Below are 19,348 nucleotides of genomic sequence, written 5' to 3'. Positions count from 1 at the left end.
AGGGGGTAGATGAGTGAGAAAACTGCTGCCAGCTCTCCTATTTTAAGGCTGGGGCCACAGGGCAGGAAAAGAGGGAGTGCCCTGTCATTATTCCATTCTGCCTCTTGGTGACCAGGAAATAAACATGTTGAGTGTCCAGCTGTGGGAAGACAGATGCCATGGACCAGGACTCACTGGGGGAACCAGGAAGACACCAAGAAGGCAGAAAATGCAATTAATTTCCTTATATAACACTCAGCCTCCACACAAGGGCCTGGGGCTGAGAAGTGACAGCAGTTGCCCACAGCTGCAGGGGAGCACAAGGCCATCAGACATGACACAGGACCTGTGTCAGGGGAGCAGAGGCTCTCCTCCCTGAGAGAGAACTGTGAGGTGCCATGACATTGTGCCTGTGCCTTCAGTTTTATCCCAGGATTTTGGGGCTATAAACTGTCAGGCAGCACCTACAAGGGTGCAGGAGCAGGCTCCCATGCTATGCCTCATCTGTCACTAGAGCAGAGCGGTTTTCTCCAGTCTGGCTGGAAGACTCTGACAGGGACATGGAGTCAAGGCACAGAGCAGCAATGCCTCTTTTGAGAAGGGAACTTATGCACGGAAGGCATTTAGCCCTCCTGGTATGAACAGTACCCCTAGTATGAAACTGAGCATCGGGCGGGGACTGTGTGTGTGTTCTGAATTTTAGCTGTGACCATCCTGACCCTGAGTTCTGAAACGGCACCAATTAACGTTCACTTTCTGAACCGGCACCAATTAACGTTCGCTCCTGTAGGGAAACTGTTTGAATGTGAATTAAATTTCAGAGGTGCTCAGGCTTCTCCACATCCCAGGAGGTCTTCCTGTCCCAGCTGTGTGCTGGGACACTGTACTTGGAGGCTGAGTTTTCAGTTTTTAGGAACTGTTGGGTTACTAGTTGGTGATTTTCCACTTGGGCTAGTCTCTGAGAAAGAAACTGTCTTTCCTTTGAGGGCAGGAAACAGTGTTTTCTCGGTGAGCAGAGATCACGTTTCCGATGTGCACACCTCTCACCTTGTTCCACTTCATATAGTTCCTGATTTCCATTCCTCTTTGCCTCCCTATTGCAAACACAAGTAAGCATGTGTGTGTGCATGTTCCTAGGTTATCGCAGCTTTTGCTTCTGATTCGAATTTAATTGTCCTCCATGACTTGAGATAAAACAGCTGGTTTTCTTTTATGAACCTGCAAAACCTTCATTGGCCCCAGGAACTGGCAGCCGTGCTTAATTTCCTAGTTGCATGCAGACCAGTTGCATTGTGTATGATTCTGGAGTCCTTGTTTCCAGGGTCGTGTGTGATCGCGGGAAACCATGGAAATTTTTCATTACTGGTGTCTGGGAGGAAGCTGACTTCTGAGGCTGTTTGCTTGTTTGCCAGGCTGGAAGGGGATGAATGGGATGTAGAAGAGACTGAGAATTACTCCATTTCTGTGGGAGAGAAACATCTGGGATAAATCCCTGCTGGCTAAAGAAAGAATGGCAGCTGAAGGCCATTCTGGTTGACTCTTTGTAGGCTCTTGATATGTTGTGACCTGCTCTCAGGCCTGATGAAATGAGTGCTGTAAATCTCATCTGTCGCAAATATGCTACAAGTCTGGGCCCAACTCAGCCAAGCGTTTGATAGGAGGAATCGGTTGGAGTGCCAGAACTAAGGGGTTCCCGACAGTGGCTGTGATTGAGGTCAAGAGAACAATAAATAATAGTGGCATTTGCATTGAACGGGGATTTTCCTTACCAAGTGGTAATTGCAAAGAGATATTTTATTGTCCTAATCATAAGCTAGAAAACAGTAGCTAATAACAACTTAATGCAATATAGATGGGCTTAATAGTGCTAGGCCTGCTGGGATTTTCTGAACAGTTCATAGCTTATGCATAATACAGGGCCTTTAGCCAACATCTTGGTGTGCTGTAAAATTGGGAACTGGGGCTTGAGGGAAAGGGAGCAGCCCTCCATCTAAGGTGGTTTGCTGGGAAAAGCATAATAGGTCTGAAGGGATGAGAAGATGGTGGCAGTTGGCTGGGTCAGAGGACAACAGAGCAACACTCAAAATGGGGTTCTGTGGTTTGGGGATTTTTCTCTTCCCCTTGGGCTGCTTCTAATGAAGCCTTGCAAAAGTCCAGCTTTATGCATGGAAATGAACAAGTTTTCATTCTGATTAGCTTTCTAGGAACCAGCTCACATGTACAAATGAAAAGATGCAAATGAAACTACCTACAGGTTTTTAAGAGAGGAGAAAAGACAGTTGGGTTTTGTGGTGGTGATGGTTTATTTTAAGCTATTTGGAGAAGCTTATGTGCTTCTATCTGCCTACCCAAAATGCTGTGACTCCAGCTTCCTGATCATTATGAGAAAGCAAAAATTCTTTGAATCTCATTCTAGCCATTTTGTGCAGTTTATATAGACAGGAGAGTTACTTATATGCCAAGAACAGTCTCTCTCACTAGTGGAGCTGAGGAACAAGGTGAGTTTGACTTTGTGGATCTAAACTTGGATTATTTATACATTTTCAGTGCAGCATCTACTCACAAACTGAAGTGACGAGTATTCAGTGTGTGCCTCAGTAAGTTGTTCCAGCATTTTTTTTATGGTTCTCTTATGGTTCAGTTGTCATGACTTAATCTAAGCCTGTCTCATTTCAGTTTCCAACTACAAGCTCTGTTTATGCCTTTGTCTTCTCACATAAAGAGCTATTTGTTATCAGCAGTCTCTTCCTTGTGTAGTCTCAGACACCAGTACAAGTAATCTTTTAGCCTTTTTTCAGTATGCAATCCAGAAAGAGTCTCTTTAGCCATTCACTGCAAGGCATGTTTTCCAGCCCTTGAGTCATTTTTATAGCCCTCAGGGTTTTTTTTTTTTCCGACATCATTCTGTCAGTGTGGTCACCCGTATTAAAGACTTTTCAAAAGTGATCTCACCATTGCAGATGCATAGGTGATGCCCATCTCACAACATGTTTAGTAAGCTTTGGCTTAATCATCCAAGGATTTGGACATTTTTGGACCACAGGATTAAGCTGAAAGCTAGTGTTCACTGGATTACATCGACTCAGGCTCCTCTTAGAAGTGTTGTCTCTTTCCTAACAAGAGTGACGCATTCTTTCCTCAACAGTTTTCTTTCCAGACCTTTACACTATCCAAGATAAATTGAATGCAGTTACCATAAGCCCATTCCATAAAGCAAACCAACTTGTCCTGTGTGAGGTATCTCTCCAGTGTGTTATTTGCTGCTGCATATTTTGTGTCTTCTTCAGGTGTTGATATCTTATTCTGACATAGGCATTTGAGGATGGTGATTGTTAGTTATTGCACATTAAAACACTGCTTTTCTGTGGGATAGAGGGAGGCAAAGCACAAGCCACGTCCCAGAGCTGTGCCGAAGTCTGCACCCAGTCACCCCGTCTGTAAAGGGATGTAAGGTCATTCAGACACAAAAAGTGGTTCTGTGATGTTGGCTACTCAGCCTGAACGGGGAACTTTGTAATTGATACGCCTTAACTAAGCTAACCTGGTGGCTGGATCTTTGACCTTGATGAAGATGTGAAACAGCATCACTTTGAGGTTCACATGAGATCTCACTAGAGAGGTCTTCCTGGAGAAGGTCTTCTCTCTCACTGGAGAGATCTCAGTGGTGCGTGCACCCATTTAAAATTTCTTTTTGACCTCTTTCTGTTAATGCGGTTTTAATCTGCTTAATGTGGGCTGCATTTGAATAGTATTACATCTTCAATTAGTCTGTCGTGTGGAAGCAAGCCAGGATCTTTCCAGTGCCTGAGGATGTTATGACAAGATAGTTACTTTTCTTGTTGCTTTCTCAAACACTACCCAGTTTGTCTGCCAAGTACCCATAAAACTATATTAATCATCATTCATTTTTTAACTTGTAAAGTTGCATCCCACATTCATCTTCCATGAGTATTTTCCTGGAATCAGAGAGGAATAAAAGGTTTATTGCTGTTTGTCCTGAGGTCACATTGACCCAATTGGTTCATGTTTGTACTCCCATAGGCAATCTGTGCATGGAGGGTACAGAAGTCTGTTATTCTGCCATTTTTGCACTGATGAATTCAGATCAGGATACACAGATCCAGATACATTTGTACAAACAGGAGAGGGAGAAGCCTGTCTTTCCATCATCTCTGGCTTATATCACAGATTTAGCCACAGATATTCCCAGATTTAATTCCATGCAGGTTCTTTCCAGAGCTGTACCCAGAATTACACCCTCTTTCCACCCACCACAATGGAATGGCTCGGCAAATATTGCTGAAACTTGTTAAAATGTCCTTTTCACCTGGGGTATCTGATGCTAGGAGGTGTTATTATCTGTCCTGGAGAGGCTGGGAGGAGCAGGGTGCCATGTTACAGTGTGTGCTGTCGCAACCCCTTAGGCTGATAATTGATGATGGACTGACTCAGGCCATGATCCACTTTCAGATCTTGATGCAATGGGTGAGAATGAGGAAGGTAAGGGCCTTACTTTTTGTGCCCCTGTTGGACACAAAATCCAGGCATCAGAAGAAATGGAGTGTGTACTTCCCACTTGTTCTGCATATTACCTCTGCTGCAGCCTACGTCCTCCTCACTCAGCATGAAAAAGTGTCTCTGTGAGATAGGTGTGTGCCCACAGGACAGGGATGCTGCTCCTCCAGATGGTTCCTGTGGGGTTGGCCTGGTTTGAGGTCACCCAAAGAAGCAGCCTGGAAAATCGAATGTCAGAGCAGATTTATCCAGTGAGCGGGACCGTTAATGTATTTCCCTCTCCTGGTCCAAGTCCAGAGGAGATGGGACAGAGCTGATAGCCAGATGGGGAGGTTGAGGGAGCAGGCTGCTGTCCTTGAATGATCGCCAGTTCTGTTGTTGGCCGCCTTCCCATGCCCTCTGCTGCAGAGGAGACCCCGAGCCCTGGAGAGTGATTTCTGGGAGCCCACAACACCTGCGGCTCTCAGGAGTCACAGTGCTCTTCCTCATGCAGGGGAACCAGCAATCTGCTGAAGATAAATTCATGAAAAGCTATGACGGTTACTGATACAACAGATAAAGCATTTTTTCATAAATTAATTCAATAGTTGGCCACAGGCACTGAAATTCACATATTTTAAGTGCATGCAGGTAACGGTGTGAAGGGTGGAGGGGGAAGACAGGGCTTTCAGATGGGAGAGGTGGTGGCTATTCAGCAGCTGGCTTTTTTGGAGCCGGTCACTATTCTTAAAGACCTCAGCCATTTCATCTGATGGACCGCCTGAACCTATCCTCATTTTCCATCCTTTGCCCATGATTGATTTGATCTATCTTGGTTCATCTGAAGATGATGATGACAATGATGAAGAGGTAACCATCCAGAGAGTGACAGCAATAATGCTTACAGTAAAAAAAATTATCTTGCCTCTTCTTTCTCTATGCTATATATACTGATCCTGTGTTTTTAAATTGCATGTATTTCTTAAGTTCCTGTATGCGCCACCCCCCTTGTTACATTAATTCTTGTGGGAAAATTGCTTTGATATCTGTTGATCTCAGCTGCTTCATCTATGAAACCGAACGTTTGCCATAAATCTTTTAGTTTGAGCATCCTTTCAGCCTCTTTCTGAACAGTTACGTTTTCATTGTCGTCATCTTCCTCAGATGAATCAAGATCAATCAAGGGTGAAGGATGGAAAAATGGGGTAATGATGACAGTTAGCGGAGCAGGATATTAAACAATTGGCAGCAGAACTCTGAGGCAGCAGATAGAGAAGTGATGGAGAACAGGGTGTTGCTCTATGCTGAGCTCTTCATCCTTGGTCCAAATTCCCTACTAGGCCTGAAGGAGAGGCTGAGAAACAGCCTGGTTTGTATGGGGAAGCTTGTCGTCTTTCCACTCAGATAAGTAAAGAACCACCGCATTCACTCGTCCTGGCCTAGCTTTTGCCCCATGCATCCTTTTTTCTTAATAGTACAGAGAAAGAATTCAACGTAAGCATATTAAGGAGTGCTGGTTAATATTTAATTGTCTTAATTGCCTTGGATGGCCCTCCTTACCATACCAGCCTCTTTCTGGCTTGGATCTCTCCCCTTTCCAGCTCTGATCCCACCACCCCATCAGTAAAGCAGGTCTGATTTTTTGAATCAACATTTCTGCTTTTGGCTATGCTGCCTCTTGCTTTGCTTGCCTTTTTGGAAAGCAGCTGTGGAGGTATCATCTAGTGCTCCCAATTTAGCTTTCAAACTGGAAACAGAAGGTGAAGTAATGCTGCAGCCCAACTGTGAGCAGAAGGCTCGGACCACCTGTGGCCCTGAGAGTCATTGCATTTCTAAAGCAGGGGCTCTTCTCCATTTTGACAGGATTGCAGATCCCAGAGACACTTTTTCCTGCAGCTTCCCTGCTCTTAACTTGCAGTTCTTTTATTAAAAGGGTCTAAACATATGGAGGCGATTGAATTGCTTGGGCAACTGGTGGTGGAATAGGAGCCTGTTGCTATTGGATTGCTGCTTGGAGTCAGCAGTAACTTCTGCCTGATAGCTCCTCTGGTTGTGGGTGAGATCCTGCATAGGAGACTAGGGCAACCTCAGTCGATTTCCTGTAGGCTACAGCCACGTACCCCGGAGATGAGCGCTAGCAGTGGCTCTAAGTGGATGCTGTCTGCAGTGCAAAGATTTATCCCTGTATTTGCTATGGGGAATGTGCAGGCTGGTGTCTGTTCTCCTTCCCAGGGTAGCTTCATTGTGGCACACAGCAGCTGGAACACAAGGAAGTGTCTCCTGTCCAAGAGCAGGATGCGCTGCCCACATTTCAGAAGCATGTTATGGTTCATCTTACTGATGAACTCAATAAACGAGGCGCTGAGAGTTCATGGAGAGATTCATATGGAGGGGTGGCACTGGCCACTTCTCTGCAGGTGTTGCACTACTGTTTACTTTGGTCCTTGTTCATCCCACCTGGTAGAGATGGGAGGGCTGGGATCACGGTAGACTCCCTATGCAGGCACAGGATGGAAGGAGGCAATGCCAGCTAGGAATTCCTATCCAAATCATCCTTGGGAGTTGTCCCTGTCACTCAGTGGCTTTGGAGGGAGGTCATATTGCTTGCTTGGGTGCCTCAATGAAGAGTCTGAAGTTAGATGGGATGAATTTGGGCATTAAAGTCCTGTGCCAGCTAACAGGTTTGCTGTCAGACCTGGGGGGATGATCAGTCTTTCACAGTTGTTCCAAATCCTTCTCAGGAATGTGGAGGGCCTATCCTAGCACAACGAACATCACAGATTGGCTGTCTTCCTTCTATTTTCCCTTCTTTACACTGTGGATGGAAGCGTAGGGAACGGATTCTGCTGCGATGGGCCAAGCGGCTCTGTTTCTGCTCGCAAGGTTGCAAATGGGGCCTGTTGATCTCTGTGCCATTGTAGGCCCCTGTGCCCTGCTGGTCTCTGCCAGGCATGTAAGGAGAGTCAGCACTGTAGATCCAGGTTTCTCTTTTAGTTTTTCTTTTCACAGACTTTTTGCATGTGATTCCTCTGGCATTTAAAACTCTAGGACAGTGTTTCTAGAGAAAGGAAAATCTAAATAGGAATTAAGCTGTGCTTCTGCCACCTGAAGAGCAGAGGAAGGAAAGAACAGGGAATTGTAAAGAAATATATGCATACACACATGTATAAAATGTCAACATTATGTTTTCAAGGACTTTGGGAGAGGAGAAGATGACTAAGAATTCTCTCCCAGTATTTGTTGAGGCTGGGGACAAGTGGGACTAGGTCAGAGTTGATTACTAGGATATAAAAACACCTATGGGGAGGACATGCAATTGCCTTAAGCTGCAGTAAGAAAATTGGGTTAGATGGTAAGAAAAACTAGTCATAAACTCTGAAGTAAAAGGAAAGATGTGGATTCTCTGTTTTGGAAGAAGAATCTCATTTAGTTCTTTTTTGTGAGTTGATTCCCCCCCGCCTCTTAGTTTGCACTGGCAATGAGTTGCTTTATTCCCAGAACTACCCAGCTGAGTAGCTCACCTATGAATTATTGAGTAGTAAGATAACTGGTTCTCTGCCAAAAGTTAATGCATATGGGATGCTTTTGGGGAAAGTGTATCATTGGCTGCCTGTTAGTGAATGTTTGGATCTAAACTATTTATATGCTATTGGGAGCGGCATGTCACTGCCAGCCCAATTTGTTAAACAGAAGCATGTAATACCAGATGCATGGGTATGAGCTGACATCTTGTTATCTTCTGGAAGACAGAGGCAGAACCTGAGCAGAGAGTTGGTGGTCTGACAATGCTACACATGGGAGGGCTCCCCTCTTGTGGGTATGTGGGTGGGCAGGAGAATCCCAGATCCACACTAGCTGTCATCATGCTTCACCATGCTGTAACTAGCAAACTCGGCTGTGACTTAGAGACAATACTTTTATGTTAGTCTGTGGCCAAAAAAAAAAAAAGAAAACCCAAATCTAGATTTAGGTTATGCCACTGGTCTGGCAGTAATTGAAGATATTGGCTCTGAAATGCCCACTCTCTCATCCTCTTTCTCTTGTGCATAACTTTTCTAATTGGCTTGTATGTGGGTGGTGGGAGAATTATCAGCATGCATTTCACATACAAATGTGTATGTGTCTTCTGTACATATACCATCTTTTCCCACTTATCTTTTTCAATTATGGGAGCATACTGTTTTGAAACCAGGCACTTGAAGGTAAGTGAGGCATGGGAATGAGGTGGCTGTACACTGCAGGAGAATACTTGTTTTTGTAGTGTCTTGTTAGCATGAATTAATTGGACAGTGAGTCTGAGTGGAGTTCGAGCATGCCTGGGACAAATCTTTGTTGAGGAGGCATATCTGTGAGGCAGAAGGTCTGGAAATTCCCACCCAGGATGGACTTTCTTCAAAGCACTCTAAAGTGAGCTAGGGGGTCTCATGTATTAATCAGCAGAACTCGTCATGCAGAAGAGGAAATCCTTTAGTAAACCCGTCTTTATTAAAACAAGGTGAAGACTGGTTGAGCTAATTGGCTTGGAAAGTTCAGAGAAGAGGGAAGCAGAAAAGCTGCTAGTGAATACATTTCATTTGCTCTTCTTTTGAAAGCAGTCAACTAGCACAGAACTAAGCCTTCTCTGCTCTGAGCCCTGCTTCTCCGGTCCCTGCACCCACTTGTCTAGCAGAAAATGTACTCAAACAAATTTGTTTTGTTTGAAATAACAATACTTGCAACTTGGCTTTCAAGCACTTTGCAAAAAAACTCACGTTTTATCTCTTTATACATAGGGAGATTGAAGTGCAAAAGCAAAAGGCATAGAAGATAAAAGAAAGAGATTCTGGCTTTTAGCTGAAATAGGTTGAGCAAGCCTTCCTCCACCTCCCCTCTTCTAACTACTCAATTATATTATCTGTCAGAAACAAGCAGATGAGACTGGGCTTGTAAATATTAGTTGGATATTTGTCTCCACATGGAAAACTTCTGATGCCTAATGTGCATGCCTGGGGTGTGAGGTGTAGGTGCTGTTGCGGAGAACAGAATTGCTCAGTTGTGATTTCCCAGCCTTGTGACAATAAAATAGCTTCCCACTTGCTTGGGTAGAGAGCTCTGGTGTCTCCTAGAGCTGAAATCATGGAGTTTTCTGCCTGCTGTGAAAGCAGGGGTGCAGTATCTTTGATGTCTGTGACATCTTTATTACACCGGACTATGACACCAGGGGCTGGATAATGAGGACACCCTTTTCTGGGATCGCTTTGGTTGTCCAGAGATGAGGGAAGACTGCATCCAGTATGACTGCAGAAGGGTACCTATCAGAATTTAAGTGGAGGCTGAATGCTGTTATATACGTCTCATAGGGCCCTCACAGCAGCCTGTGCTGATCTGCCTTCCAGAGAGAGGAATTACTGCCTGGTGTCGTTAGCCACTTTGGATAATGAAACACAGCTAGTAATTGTAAATAAATTAAATAAAGATGTGAATGGTGACTGACTCTGGAAGGTTGAGTAGAGGGTGTTTTTCACAGAGGAGGAAGTCTGGGCTAAGGACTGAAGTGGGGGTCAGGATACTGGACCCCTGTGCTGCTTCTGTCTGATGCTGCTGGTTCATGTGACCTCTGGCAGGCCGTCGTTCTGCCTGTGCCTCTTGTTTTCTGCCTGGGCATTGCTGCTCTTTGCAGCAGAGGAGACGTTGCGGGAAGTAAATCCCTGTAGAAAAATGGGAGTGCAGCAGCACATGGCAGATGCATAGAGCAGCCCTACAATTCAGGCAGCTGACCACCTACGGAGACGGCTGTTGTCAACTGCCAGGCAGTGTGGTGACAGGGGGGAAAGGGCTGCCTGTGAGTCAGAAAGCAGGTTGTGAGTGAGCTCCTCAGCTCTGACAGCCCTTTCAAAATGAGCCAGCATTTGGGACTAGACCAGGATATGCTATTTGCAGTCCTCAAGCTACAGTGGGAAAGCAGACTTTGCATGTGTCCTGTGTAGTAGTGTTGTACTGTGGATTTTTGACCTCAATTCTTGCCTGAGCTCTTAATGTGAGGTTTATTCATGCAGTGTTACCCTATTCTGCAAATGCTGGTTTGGGTTTAAGCTTATCACTGACTTCTGTCCATCAGTCCACTCTAATATGAGCCTTTCTTTGCCTTTCATCCATATCAGATTCAGCAGCCTCATGAAAACATCCCCATTTTTTAAAGTGGACAAAAAAAGTTTCACCTGAAATTCTTTTCCTGTATTTACCCCACAAGTGAAAAACTTTCCATAATGCATCACTGCCATTCTGGGATGCTTTGACTTCATCATTGTTGAAAGAAGCATCTCTGCCTTCTGGAGGCATCTGAGTTTGATAGGAACCTGCAGTAATCAGACAGCATTGCAGGGATCGCTGAGCACCCTTTCTTGAGCTGTGCCACAGCAGGACAGCACAGTAACAGTGCAAAGAGACTGTGGTCTCTCCTTCAACCACTTTGGCTCTTGTAAGAAAGAACACTCCCGCCTTCCTCAAGGCTAAAATAAAAACAGACTTCAACCAAATATTTACAGACTTGACCACTGCTCAATAGCCAGTGCACTACTCAGTCATCTAGCAGGATAAGCATTTAATTCCTGGTTATATCCAGTGAAAACAGAAAATAAGAGGTTATTTGGGACACAAAGCAGCACCCCTTGACACTTGACATTTCTCTGTTGTGCTTCTCTCGCTCTTCATCATCGTGAACACCATACTAGCTTAGCAACACTTCAGTGCAGAGCATCTGCTCTGGCTCACAGCAAGAGAGCTGCCTACAGCCCGGCTTTGCTTTAGAAGGGTGCCTGGCATGCTGGAGTAGGTTGCCTGTGTTCTGCTGATTTGATTTGCTCCTAACGAGCAGGTGAGTGATTATGTTTTCTCCTGTTGCACAATAATTCCGCTGCAAAGGCAGGCTGCCCTGCCTGCTGTTTCACAGCAGCCGCATCTTAACAAGGTTGCTGGAGGAGCCTCGCTCCTCCAACATTGCCTGTAATGGTGATGTGCTGCCCTCCTCACCCTTTTCATCACTCCTCCTGCCAGCCAGCTCTTCTAGAGTTAAGCTGTGTGCTGAGAGAAAGCAGTAATTGTCTGTATTTGTTCGCTGCGTTTCTTACCGGGGGATCCCGAAGCCCTGTGTATGCAGAGAGGGTTTTTACCTCCTCCTTGAAGCATACCAATCTGCTGCCTGCAACACGTCTGCTGCTCAAAAGGGCACTTCAGCTGCATGCACTGCAGTTCAGGGAAGGCACGGAAAGGCATTTGAGGACCCTCTGGACATGGGTCTCCCTTTGGGACTGAGTTAAAAACGGGGACTGATACACAAGCTCCCCAGAGAGCACCATGGTAGCTTAGTGAGCTGGATTAGCCAGATCATGCCGTGCTGAGCAGAACAGGTCCCTTACAGCCATCAGGGATGCTGCTTCCCTGTGGGGATTAAAGACATCTGGGAAATGGTTATCATTTCCTGCAGCTCCCTGAAGGTGTCTGGGCAGCAGTCACGTTGGAGTTCTCCGCTCCGTGACCATCACCATCTCAGGTGTACCAGAGCTGTTCAGCTCCTAGTCCTGGGAAGCAGGAGCACCAGCTCATTTAAACAGACTTTCTTTCGCATTTAAGCCAGGGATGAGAAAAGGTTGTGGTGTTACCTGCTAGCATTTGCAGTCTGAATCCCTGCCTTGGTGGGGGTCTCCCCTTTGTGTATAACCTACTTGAAGAAGTGTGGGCTCCCCAGTAGGCATTGGAAGCCTGAGCTGATGTCTGGCTCTGTAATTGCAGTTGACCTTTCTTTACTCTCATATCCACTGGCAGCCTTCAGCAGCAGCTGCCCCTTGCCGTAGTGCTGCCTGCATCCTTTGAAGTGATGGGATGACTTGCTTCAGCTCGCTATCCAGAAAACCCAGGGGCTCCATGACTACCTGTGGAGTTAATGCTTGTTGGGTGTTTTCCTAGTGCCAGAGACAGAAGGAGAAAATCTAATCAGTTTTTACTGTACAGGCACTTTCAGATGTTCCCTTTGCAAGGTGGTAACACAGGTCCAAAGCCTGTCCCAGTGAAAATCAAGTAAATCCTATTTCCCAGCTGAAGAAGATTAAATATCTTCTGCATCCTTGGCCTGCCCTGCTGTTCCTGTGACCTAAGGAAGCATCTGGATTGTCCCAGCCTCAGACACTCCCTCAGGGAGGCTCAGGGGAGCATTTTTCTTTGCAGCATGTGTCCTTGCAGGGGGCACTTTGTCCTTGTTCAGACCTTTTCCTTCCCTCTGTCCCAGCTCCATACACAGGTGCTGCTTAATGCAGTGAGGGAAGCTGATCTCCCACCCCTTTCTCCTCTTCATGAGATAGATTGCTTTGAATACATCTGGAGCTGCTGTGCCATCTTTTTTTAATACTTCCATTCTCTTTTCTCTTCCCTTTTTATATTTTTTTTCCCCCCTACATCACCAGCTGTCCTTGATTATAATGTGAGACCCCACTGGCTTCAATTAAGGAGCAGATGTGACCTAAGAAATGGGATAGCAGCTAGGGATGGAGATGACACATTCATGGCACTAGGTCTAATCAAACAACTTCTCACATTATTCTCACCGTGAGGTGGGAGACGTGTGAGCCAAAGGCAAGTCAGCGCTTGGAGCACCCGCAGAGACACATTGCTAGCAAAGCCATCTGTAATGAGCTGACCATACCACTCAGCACGTCAACGACAGCTCAGTCAAGGGCTGCTTTTAATCCACTTAAGTGCAGCAAAGGGCCCAAAGGCTGAGAGTAGAGAAACAGGTACCTAGAAAACAATCAGCCACTGTCAACCGAGGGCTGCCTGCTGGAGGGGATGCTCGTAGGCTGTGTACCCACATCCATGTCCCTAGGAAGAGGGATGCTGTGCATGGAGACCTCTGGGGTGGGGCATGCACCACCTTCATCTGCGATGAAGATGTTGCTAGCACTACAGAGCTGTAGGTGGGTCTTGCTGAGGTCAGGCCATGGGAGGGGAGAGACTGGTGCACCGAAGCCCTCCAGGCACAGCTGTGTTCAGGGCAGTGGGGATGCTGTGTGACCCATGGTTGCTGGTGGGGCTGCGTCTGGGGCACTGCAGACGCTGTGCATTGCAGGTTTTGGGGGTCTGGCTGTGCTTAGCAGCTCTGCGTACATTTAGAGGAGGAAAGTGCTTTGTAGCTCTCTAGTGCCTAGAAGTTGTCTGTGGAAGAGCAGGTGCTTTGAACCTGGAGAAGGTGAGCTGTGATTGTGCTGGAGCACAATAAATCTGCTCTCCCTCTTTTACATTCGGACTAACAGCTGTTTGTGTTCAGGAAGCCTTTCTCATTTCAGAGGGAGAGCTTCTGGCTATTCCCATGCTGTAGTCTTTTAATTAAGAGTTTATTGCAAATGAAACATGTCCATCAGATGGCTGTGGAGATTGAACTCCTCTGCCATTGCATTAAATAAAGGGCAACCCAAGCATTAACAATCCAGACCTTCTCCTTGCTCTGCCTCAGCCATGCCCAAATCATGTAAATTTTGACAAGTGCTAAAGAACAAGACTCAGTAGCCTCCCCTTGCTAAGGAGGTGGCCACACATCACCATTCTCACACTGCTGCAGAAAAGGTGAGGTGGAGAGACATGTGGAGAGCCTGGACGAGGCTTTGAGCAACCTGGTGTAGTGGAACGTGTCCCTGCCCATGGCAGGGGGGTTGGAACTAGATGGTATTTAAGATCCCTTCCAACCCAAACCATCTGATGATTCTGATTCTATGACACGCCTCCCAACGTCAGGAAATTGTTGCCAGAGATAAAAATAGGACCCAAGACCCCTGGCCAGTCCCTGATGCGTGTAACTGATGTATTTGGGAGAAGCCACTCCAACATCCCTGACGTCTGTGCTCAGTGGGGACATCCAGTGCGTATCCCTCCATGTGGACATGGTGCCCCTGGATACCCTGTCAGGTGTTGACCAGAAGAAGATTAATTTTAACTGCTTGGGAGCATACCTGCCTGCTCAGGGAGTGCAGTTTATAGTGGGTATGAGGGTTATGGTGGTTCTGATCAAGATCTAAGCTGTTGCGCTCAGCTGCTGGAGTTGCACTTCTTACATGGGACAGCAGGGCTTGGTAGCTCCCCCAGGCAGTGTCTCACTGCGGGATGAGTACTTGCTAAAGGCCACTCCTGCCTGATAAATGGGAGGGAGGTGGGAGGTGGCCCCAACCCAGTTGGAAGGGGATGTCAGACAACTACTGCTGTTTTCAGTTTGATGAAGCCTGGGTCCCGCTAGAAAAATAAATATCCTCTTGGAAATGATAGGTGCCTGTCTCCCCAGAGGCACTGCCAGGGTGACCCTGCTGAGTGAGACGGCTGTTCCCTGATGGCTCCCCGTGTGTTGCTCTGTTCGGTCTCCAGTCCCTCCCGTGGTGGAGCCGGCCTTCCAGGATGTGCGCCAGGGTCTGGGGCGCAGCGTCACCCTGCGCTGCACCATGCTGAAGGGCAGCCCCATGAAGGTGGCCACCTCCGTCTGGCGCTTCAACGGGACCCTGCTGGCCCAGCCCCTGGCAGAGCAGCAGGACTACTCCGAGCTGAAGGTGGACAGCGTCAGCCGGGAGACCAGCGGTAGCTACGAGTGCAGCATTTCCAACGACGTGGGGGTCTCCACCTGCCTCTTCCAGGTGTCTGGTAAGTGACAGAGTGCACATCAGAGCAAGATGTTGGATGGGGTCATGGAGGTGGGAAGCTTGCTTCCGATAAACTGGGGCCAGTACAAGCAACTTCTTATTGAGGCAATACTTCAAGTCTGTGATGGACCTGGGGCTGTTAGTGGCAGCCACTGGTACGTCAGCGGTGTTTGACCACTTGCCTGAATGACACAAGAGGTAAACTCAAGGCTGCCATCAGCTATCAAGCTTGGACAACCTCTATCGTATTGACCAAGGGGGAGTGAAAGGCTCTACATCCCCAGGACCATCTAATTTCCCCTTTAAAAGCTAACAAACAAATAAAACTGTATTGCGTAATGCTGTAGCTTCCCTCTGTCCCCTGGCTAGCTGTGTTGTGATGCCTGCTAGGACAAATATGAGCTGGGAGTGGGTACCAGTACCCAGTGGATTTGCTGTTCACGGTTTTCTGTGAATCCAGCAGGCACTGTAATGGCACTTCTCTCCAGCACCTGCAACTGCAAAGACGAATGGCAGAGTTACAGCATCTAAAACCACATATCTGACCTAGCCTCTCCAGCTGATCATTAAATCTGTTTTTCCCATGACCCTAGAATTGACTTGGGTACCAGTTTCTAAACAAGCTTTCCGATGAAGTTGCCTTAATAAGTAGTAAATTCAGCCAAAATACTGGGTTTTTCATTCCATGGCCAATTTATAATATTTTTCAAGTCAGGACTGAACAAATGAGAATAAATAACATCCAGGGAGGCCTGATTTTGCAGCAGATCTTTCCCAGGGTTTGGAAGAGCTCAGTTGTAACTCTGAGATGCTCTCAGAAATGGGGAAGCCCAAAACCACTTATACAGTTTGTGACCCTTTTGAGGATCTTACTGTCACCCCTTGAGATCTCCTGAAATTTGTGTGGCAGTGGATATTGCTTGAAAGCTTTGTCCCTCTCTGCCCTTTCTTCATATGCTTGCAACTGTCACATCACTAACTAAATGATGGCAGACCATAGCCCACTAAGAGCCACCATGGAAAACTTCATCCCTAGCAAGCCTGGGAACGCTCCAAGGATCCAAATTTCTTGCTGGTAGTAGTAACAAACACATATGCCACCCAGTGTGCCGTACTGTGCCCCATGAGATAAAGTTCCCTCAGCAGAAAGCAACATTCATCCCTGGAGAGCACTCATCAGGGAGGCAACAAGCACCCATTTTCCTGCATCACTTTTCTGTTTCTGAGGCACTGATGTCTGATGGTGGCTTTTCGGCTCCAGGCATCTCTGTCTGTGTTTTGGGCAGCTGCAAAACAATTAGAGCTTCTGAGCCTGTAGAGCAGCCTAAAAAATAATCCGGTGGCTAGACTGCTGTGGTTGGGCTCAAGGCCTCTGGAATTTTATTCCTGTCTGCCTTCCTGAGCGAATAGGGGGAATGGTGCCATGTCTTCGTATTTCTGTTCCTTCTCTGTGAAAGAAGGGCCGTAAATCTTCCTATTTGACAGGGAGACAGTGACTCATCTGTGACTGCGAGGGGTTTGGATGTACTGGAAACAGAGTACATAAACCTACCCAGGATGGGATTAGTTTCTTCTATGGATGGGATATAAGATTTCTGAGATGTTTTGGAAGGATAGTGAGACATCCAACCCACTTTCCTTGAGCAAGTTATCTGGGCAGCCCATCCTGGTCACCACCTGCTCTCTTACGAGCTACAAGCACAGAAAAGCCCTGAAAGATGGAGTGCATAACCTTCAGTTCTTCCTGTCTGCTGTAAGCAAAAGACAAAACTTTTAAGCAATGGTAGAAGTTTCAAGAAAGGAAATTCCAAAAGTATCTTGATGTGATGCATTTCTATTATAAGCCTTTCTTTTTTAGCTTCTGTTTCCATTTTGGGGTCAATTAGTAAGGAATTAATATCATGCAAGATGATGATTATCATCAGTTCCGATTTTATTTTGGAATCCATTATGAAGCTTGACTTCCACAGTCAATACAAGTTGAATAAGCAGCAATTAGTCTCTGAGGTGGTTCTGAACTTCTTGCTTGTGCAAAAATTCAAGTCAATAAAAATAATAAGAAAAAAAGGACTTGGAAATAAACATCAATATTATCCATCTGAGTTCATAAAAAATAAACACTGAATCCTTTCGAGCCTAATTATAACCACACAGAATGGCAGGGCCAGTGATTCAAGTGGAAAGGTGCAGCAGACTGCCTGGGGAGATGGTGCTTATGTTGGTTCTGCTCTCCAGCATTCCTTGCTGCTCAGGCATCTTTCTGGTCTGTGCAGGTCCAGGCTGGACCTGAACCCAGAAAGAAGAGTTTTGGGTCAGGTCCAGCTCCTGCCTGGCCCAGGACAGGACCTGCCAAAAATCGAAGTGCACAGGGGGAAATGAAGGTAGTTTCAAATAGGGAAAAACCGGTTGTGGATAAGACCTCAAGTTGCTTCTGGACCTCGAGCATTATTTCACTAGCCGCTGGGCTGTAGCCTTCAAATCCTGTTTGTTAGGGGTCCAGGACAGCAGTGGCTGGGAAATGATGGGAAATCACTTCTTCTCTGAACCATCCAGTTGCTCTCTGGTGCATCATTTCTCCTGTGTTTCCCTTCCTCCTGCTGCCCTCTGTTTTTAAGTGGAGATGTGGGTTTAGAAAAGACATCTCTGCCCCTGCAGAAGCTCCCGCTGCTTTTACCAGGCTGAGGTCAGCATCCCCTTTGCTGCTGAGTTGACTGTCGTGTTACAAAGAGGCTGAAGCACTGTGTTGCCAAGGCAGGGGAGATGCAGAAGGAGCAAGGTCTCCCTTTTAATGCCATGGACCCTGTGTGATAAATAACACTTTTCCGATGACCTACTGGCCAAATGATCTTTCCTCAGGGTTTGTTAGCAGGAGACTCTGTAAAGCAGCAGATGAAACAGGAGAAATGCCAGTTTAAAGCTGTTACCTCAATCTAAACTACAAAGCAACAGAGAAAAGATTAGAGCTGGTTCCAGCTGCAGAACTGAAGCTGTTCCCACCTTCTCTGGCGTTGGTCATGCCCCACTGGTGTGGCAGGGCTGCCTACCCTCCCAGTAGTTTAGGCTGTGAAAGCGGTAGCAATTCACAGGAAATGATGGCACATCAGTGCAACACCAGCTACAATAGTAAAGGTGTTTGTCACGTCAAAGGCAAATGGATGAGCTGGGCAGCAGAGCTGTTCCACTCGAGCCACATCTCTTTGTTACCCTTAATCCCACTCTTTTGCCTTTTTTTTCTTTTTTTTTTACCTCTCCAGCAAGAGCTTACAGCCCAGAGTTTTACTATGACACTCCCAACCCCACCTTGAGCCAGAAGCAATCCAAGAATTACTCTTACGTCTTGCAGTGGACACAGAAGGAGCCCGATGCTGTGGATCCTATCCTTAAGTACCGCTTGGAAGTCCGGCAGGTAAGGTCTGCTCTTCTAGAGCCTCAGCGCATGCCCTGGGGAAGAGGACTCTCAGGAGGCAGTTATGTCAATGTCTGCTTGCCAGTTAAGAGCTGAAGGTGATGGAATTGCCAGACCCTGATGGTCTTGTGCCTTCCCCACCGGATGGAAGAGACAGGCCAAGTGGGCAGCTCGTCATTCATTTTTACCTCTGGTGTAAGGTACGATTGAGGGCTTTGCATCCCAGTGAACAAGGCATTGGACTGCTCATGCTCCATGTTTTGAATGGGGCTTTAAAGAGAGCAAAACCTCACAGTCATTAGTAAGTACTGTAGATTTTGTAGGCCAAAGACTCAAGCGAGTAGAATTCCACCCTCCCCACTCCTGTGAAACCATGGGAATAAGCCAAAGAGGTCTCCAGGCAGGAACTGCAGGGAAAAAGTCATTGGCTGTTTGTGTTGCAAAAGGGCTTCCATACTGTCATGGTAATGAAGCCATTTGGACTGTATAAACGCTATATGGAAAGAGAAGTGGGTTTCAAGGTTTCTGAGTTCAAAGAGAAATCATACCAGAGGGTCAGGGAGGGGAGAACTGAAGGAAATCTGAAGACATCACAGGTTGGAGAAGGTTAGGGAAAGGAGCCTGATGTTTATAAAGAGGTACTTTCATCCGTGCTCAACAGCGTGCCTGCATTCAACATTTTGTAAAAATAGGGACACTTAAAATCGGTGGTTCTTGCCATTCAGTGGTAGCTTGGAAGCAAATGCCTTTTGCAAGGAAAAGTTTGTTTACTGTAGATAGAAAACAAAATAATTAAAAGATCCAAGTGTCTCTTTCCTCT

The 19,348-nt window shown here is 46.5% G+C and overlaps 1 protein-coding gene across 1 annotated transcript in view; it reads left to right on the top strand.

Annotated features, from left to right (window-relative positions):
• Positions 1 to 19,348, top strand: part of MDGA1 (MAM domain containing glycosylphosphatidylinositol anchor 1) — a gene marked incomplete at its 5' end in the record, with an annotated part of 95,106 nt that overhangs the window by 26,889 nt on the left and 48,869 nt on the right. Inside the window, 2 exons of the mRNA XM_010157477.1 lie at positions 14,854 to 15,123; positions 18,377 to 18,528. Of these exons, the coding sequence (XP_010155779.1) occupies positions 14,854 to 15,123; positions 18,377 to 18,528 (422 nt within the window). The remainder of the gene's footprint in view (positions 1 to 14,853; positions 15,124 to 18,376; positions 18,529 to 19,348) is intronic.

Source organism: Eurypyga helias, unplaced genomic scaffold, assembly GCF_000690775.1.
Source record: "Eurypyga helias isolate BGI_N326 unplaced genomic scaffold, ASM69077v1 scaffold9808, whole genome shotgun sequence".
Taxonomy (NCBI): domain Eukaryota; kingdom Metazoa; phylum Chordata; class Aves; order Eurypygiformes; family Eurypygidae; genus Eurypyga; species Eurypyga helias.
Note: the sequence above shows the minus strand (reverse complement) of the source record. Positions and strands in the feature narration are given on the sequence as shown.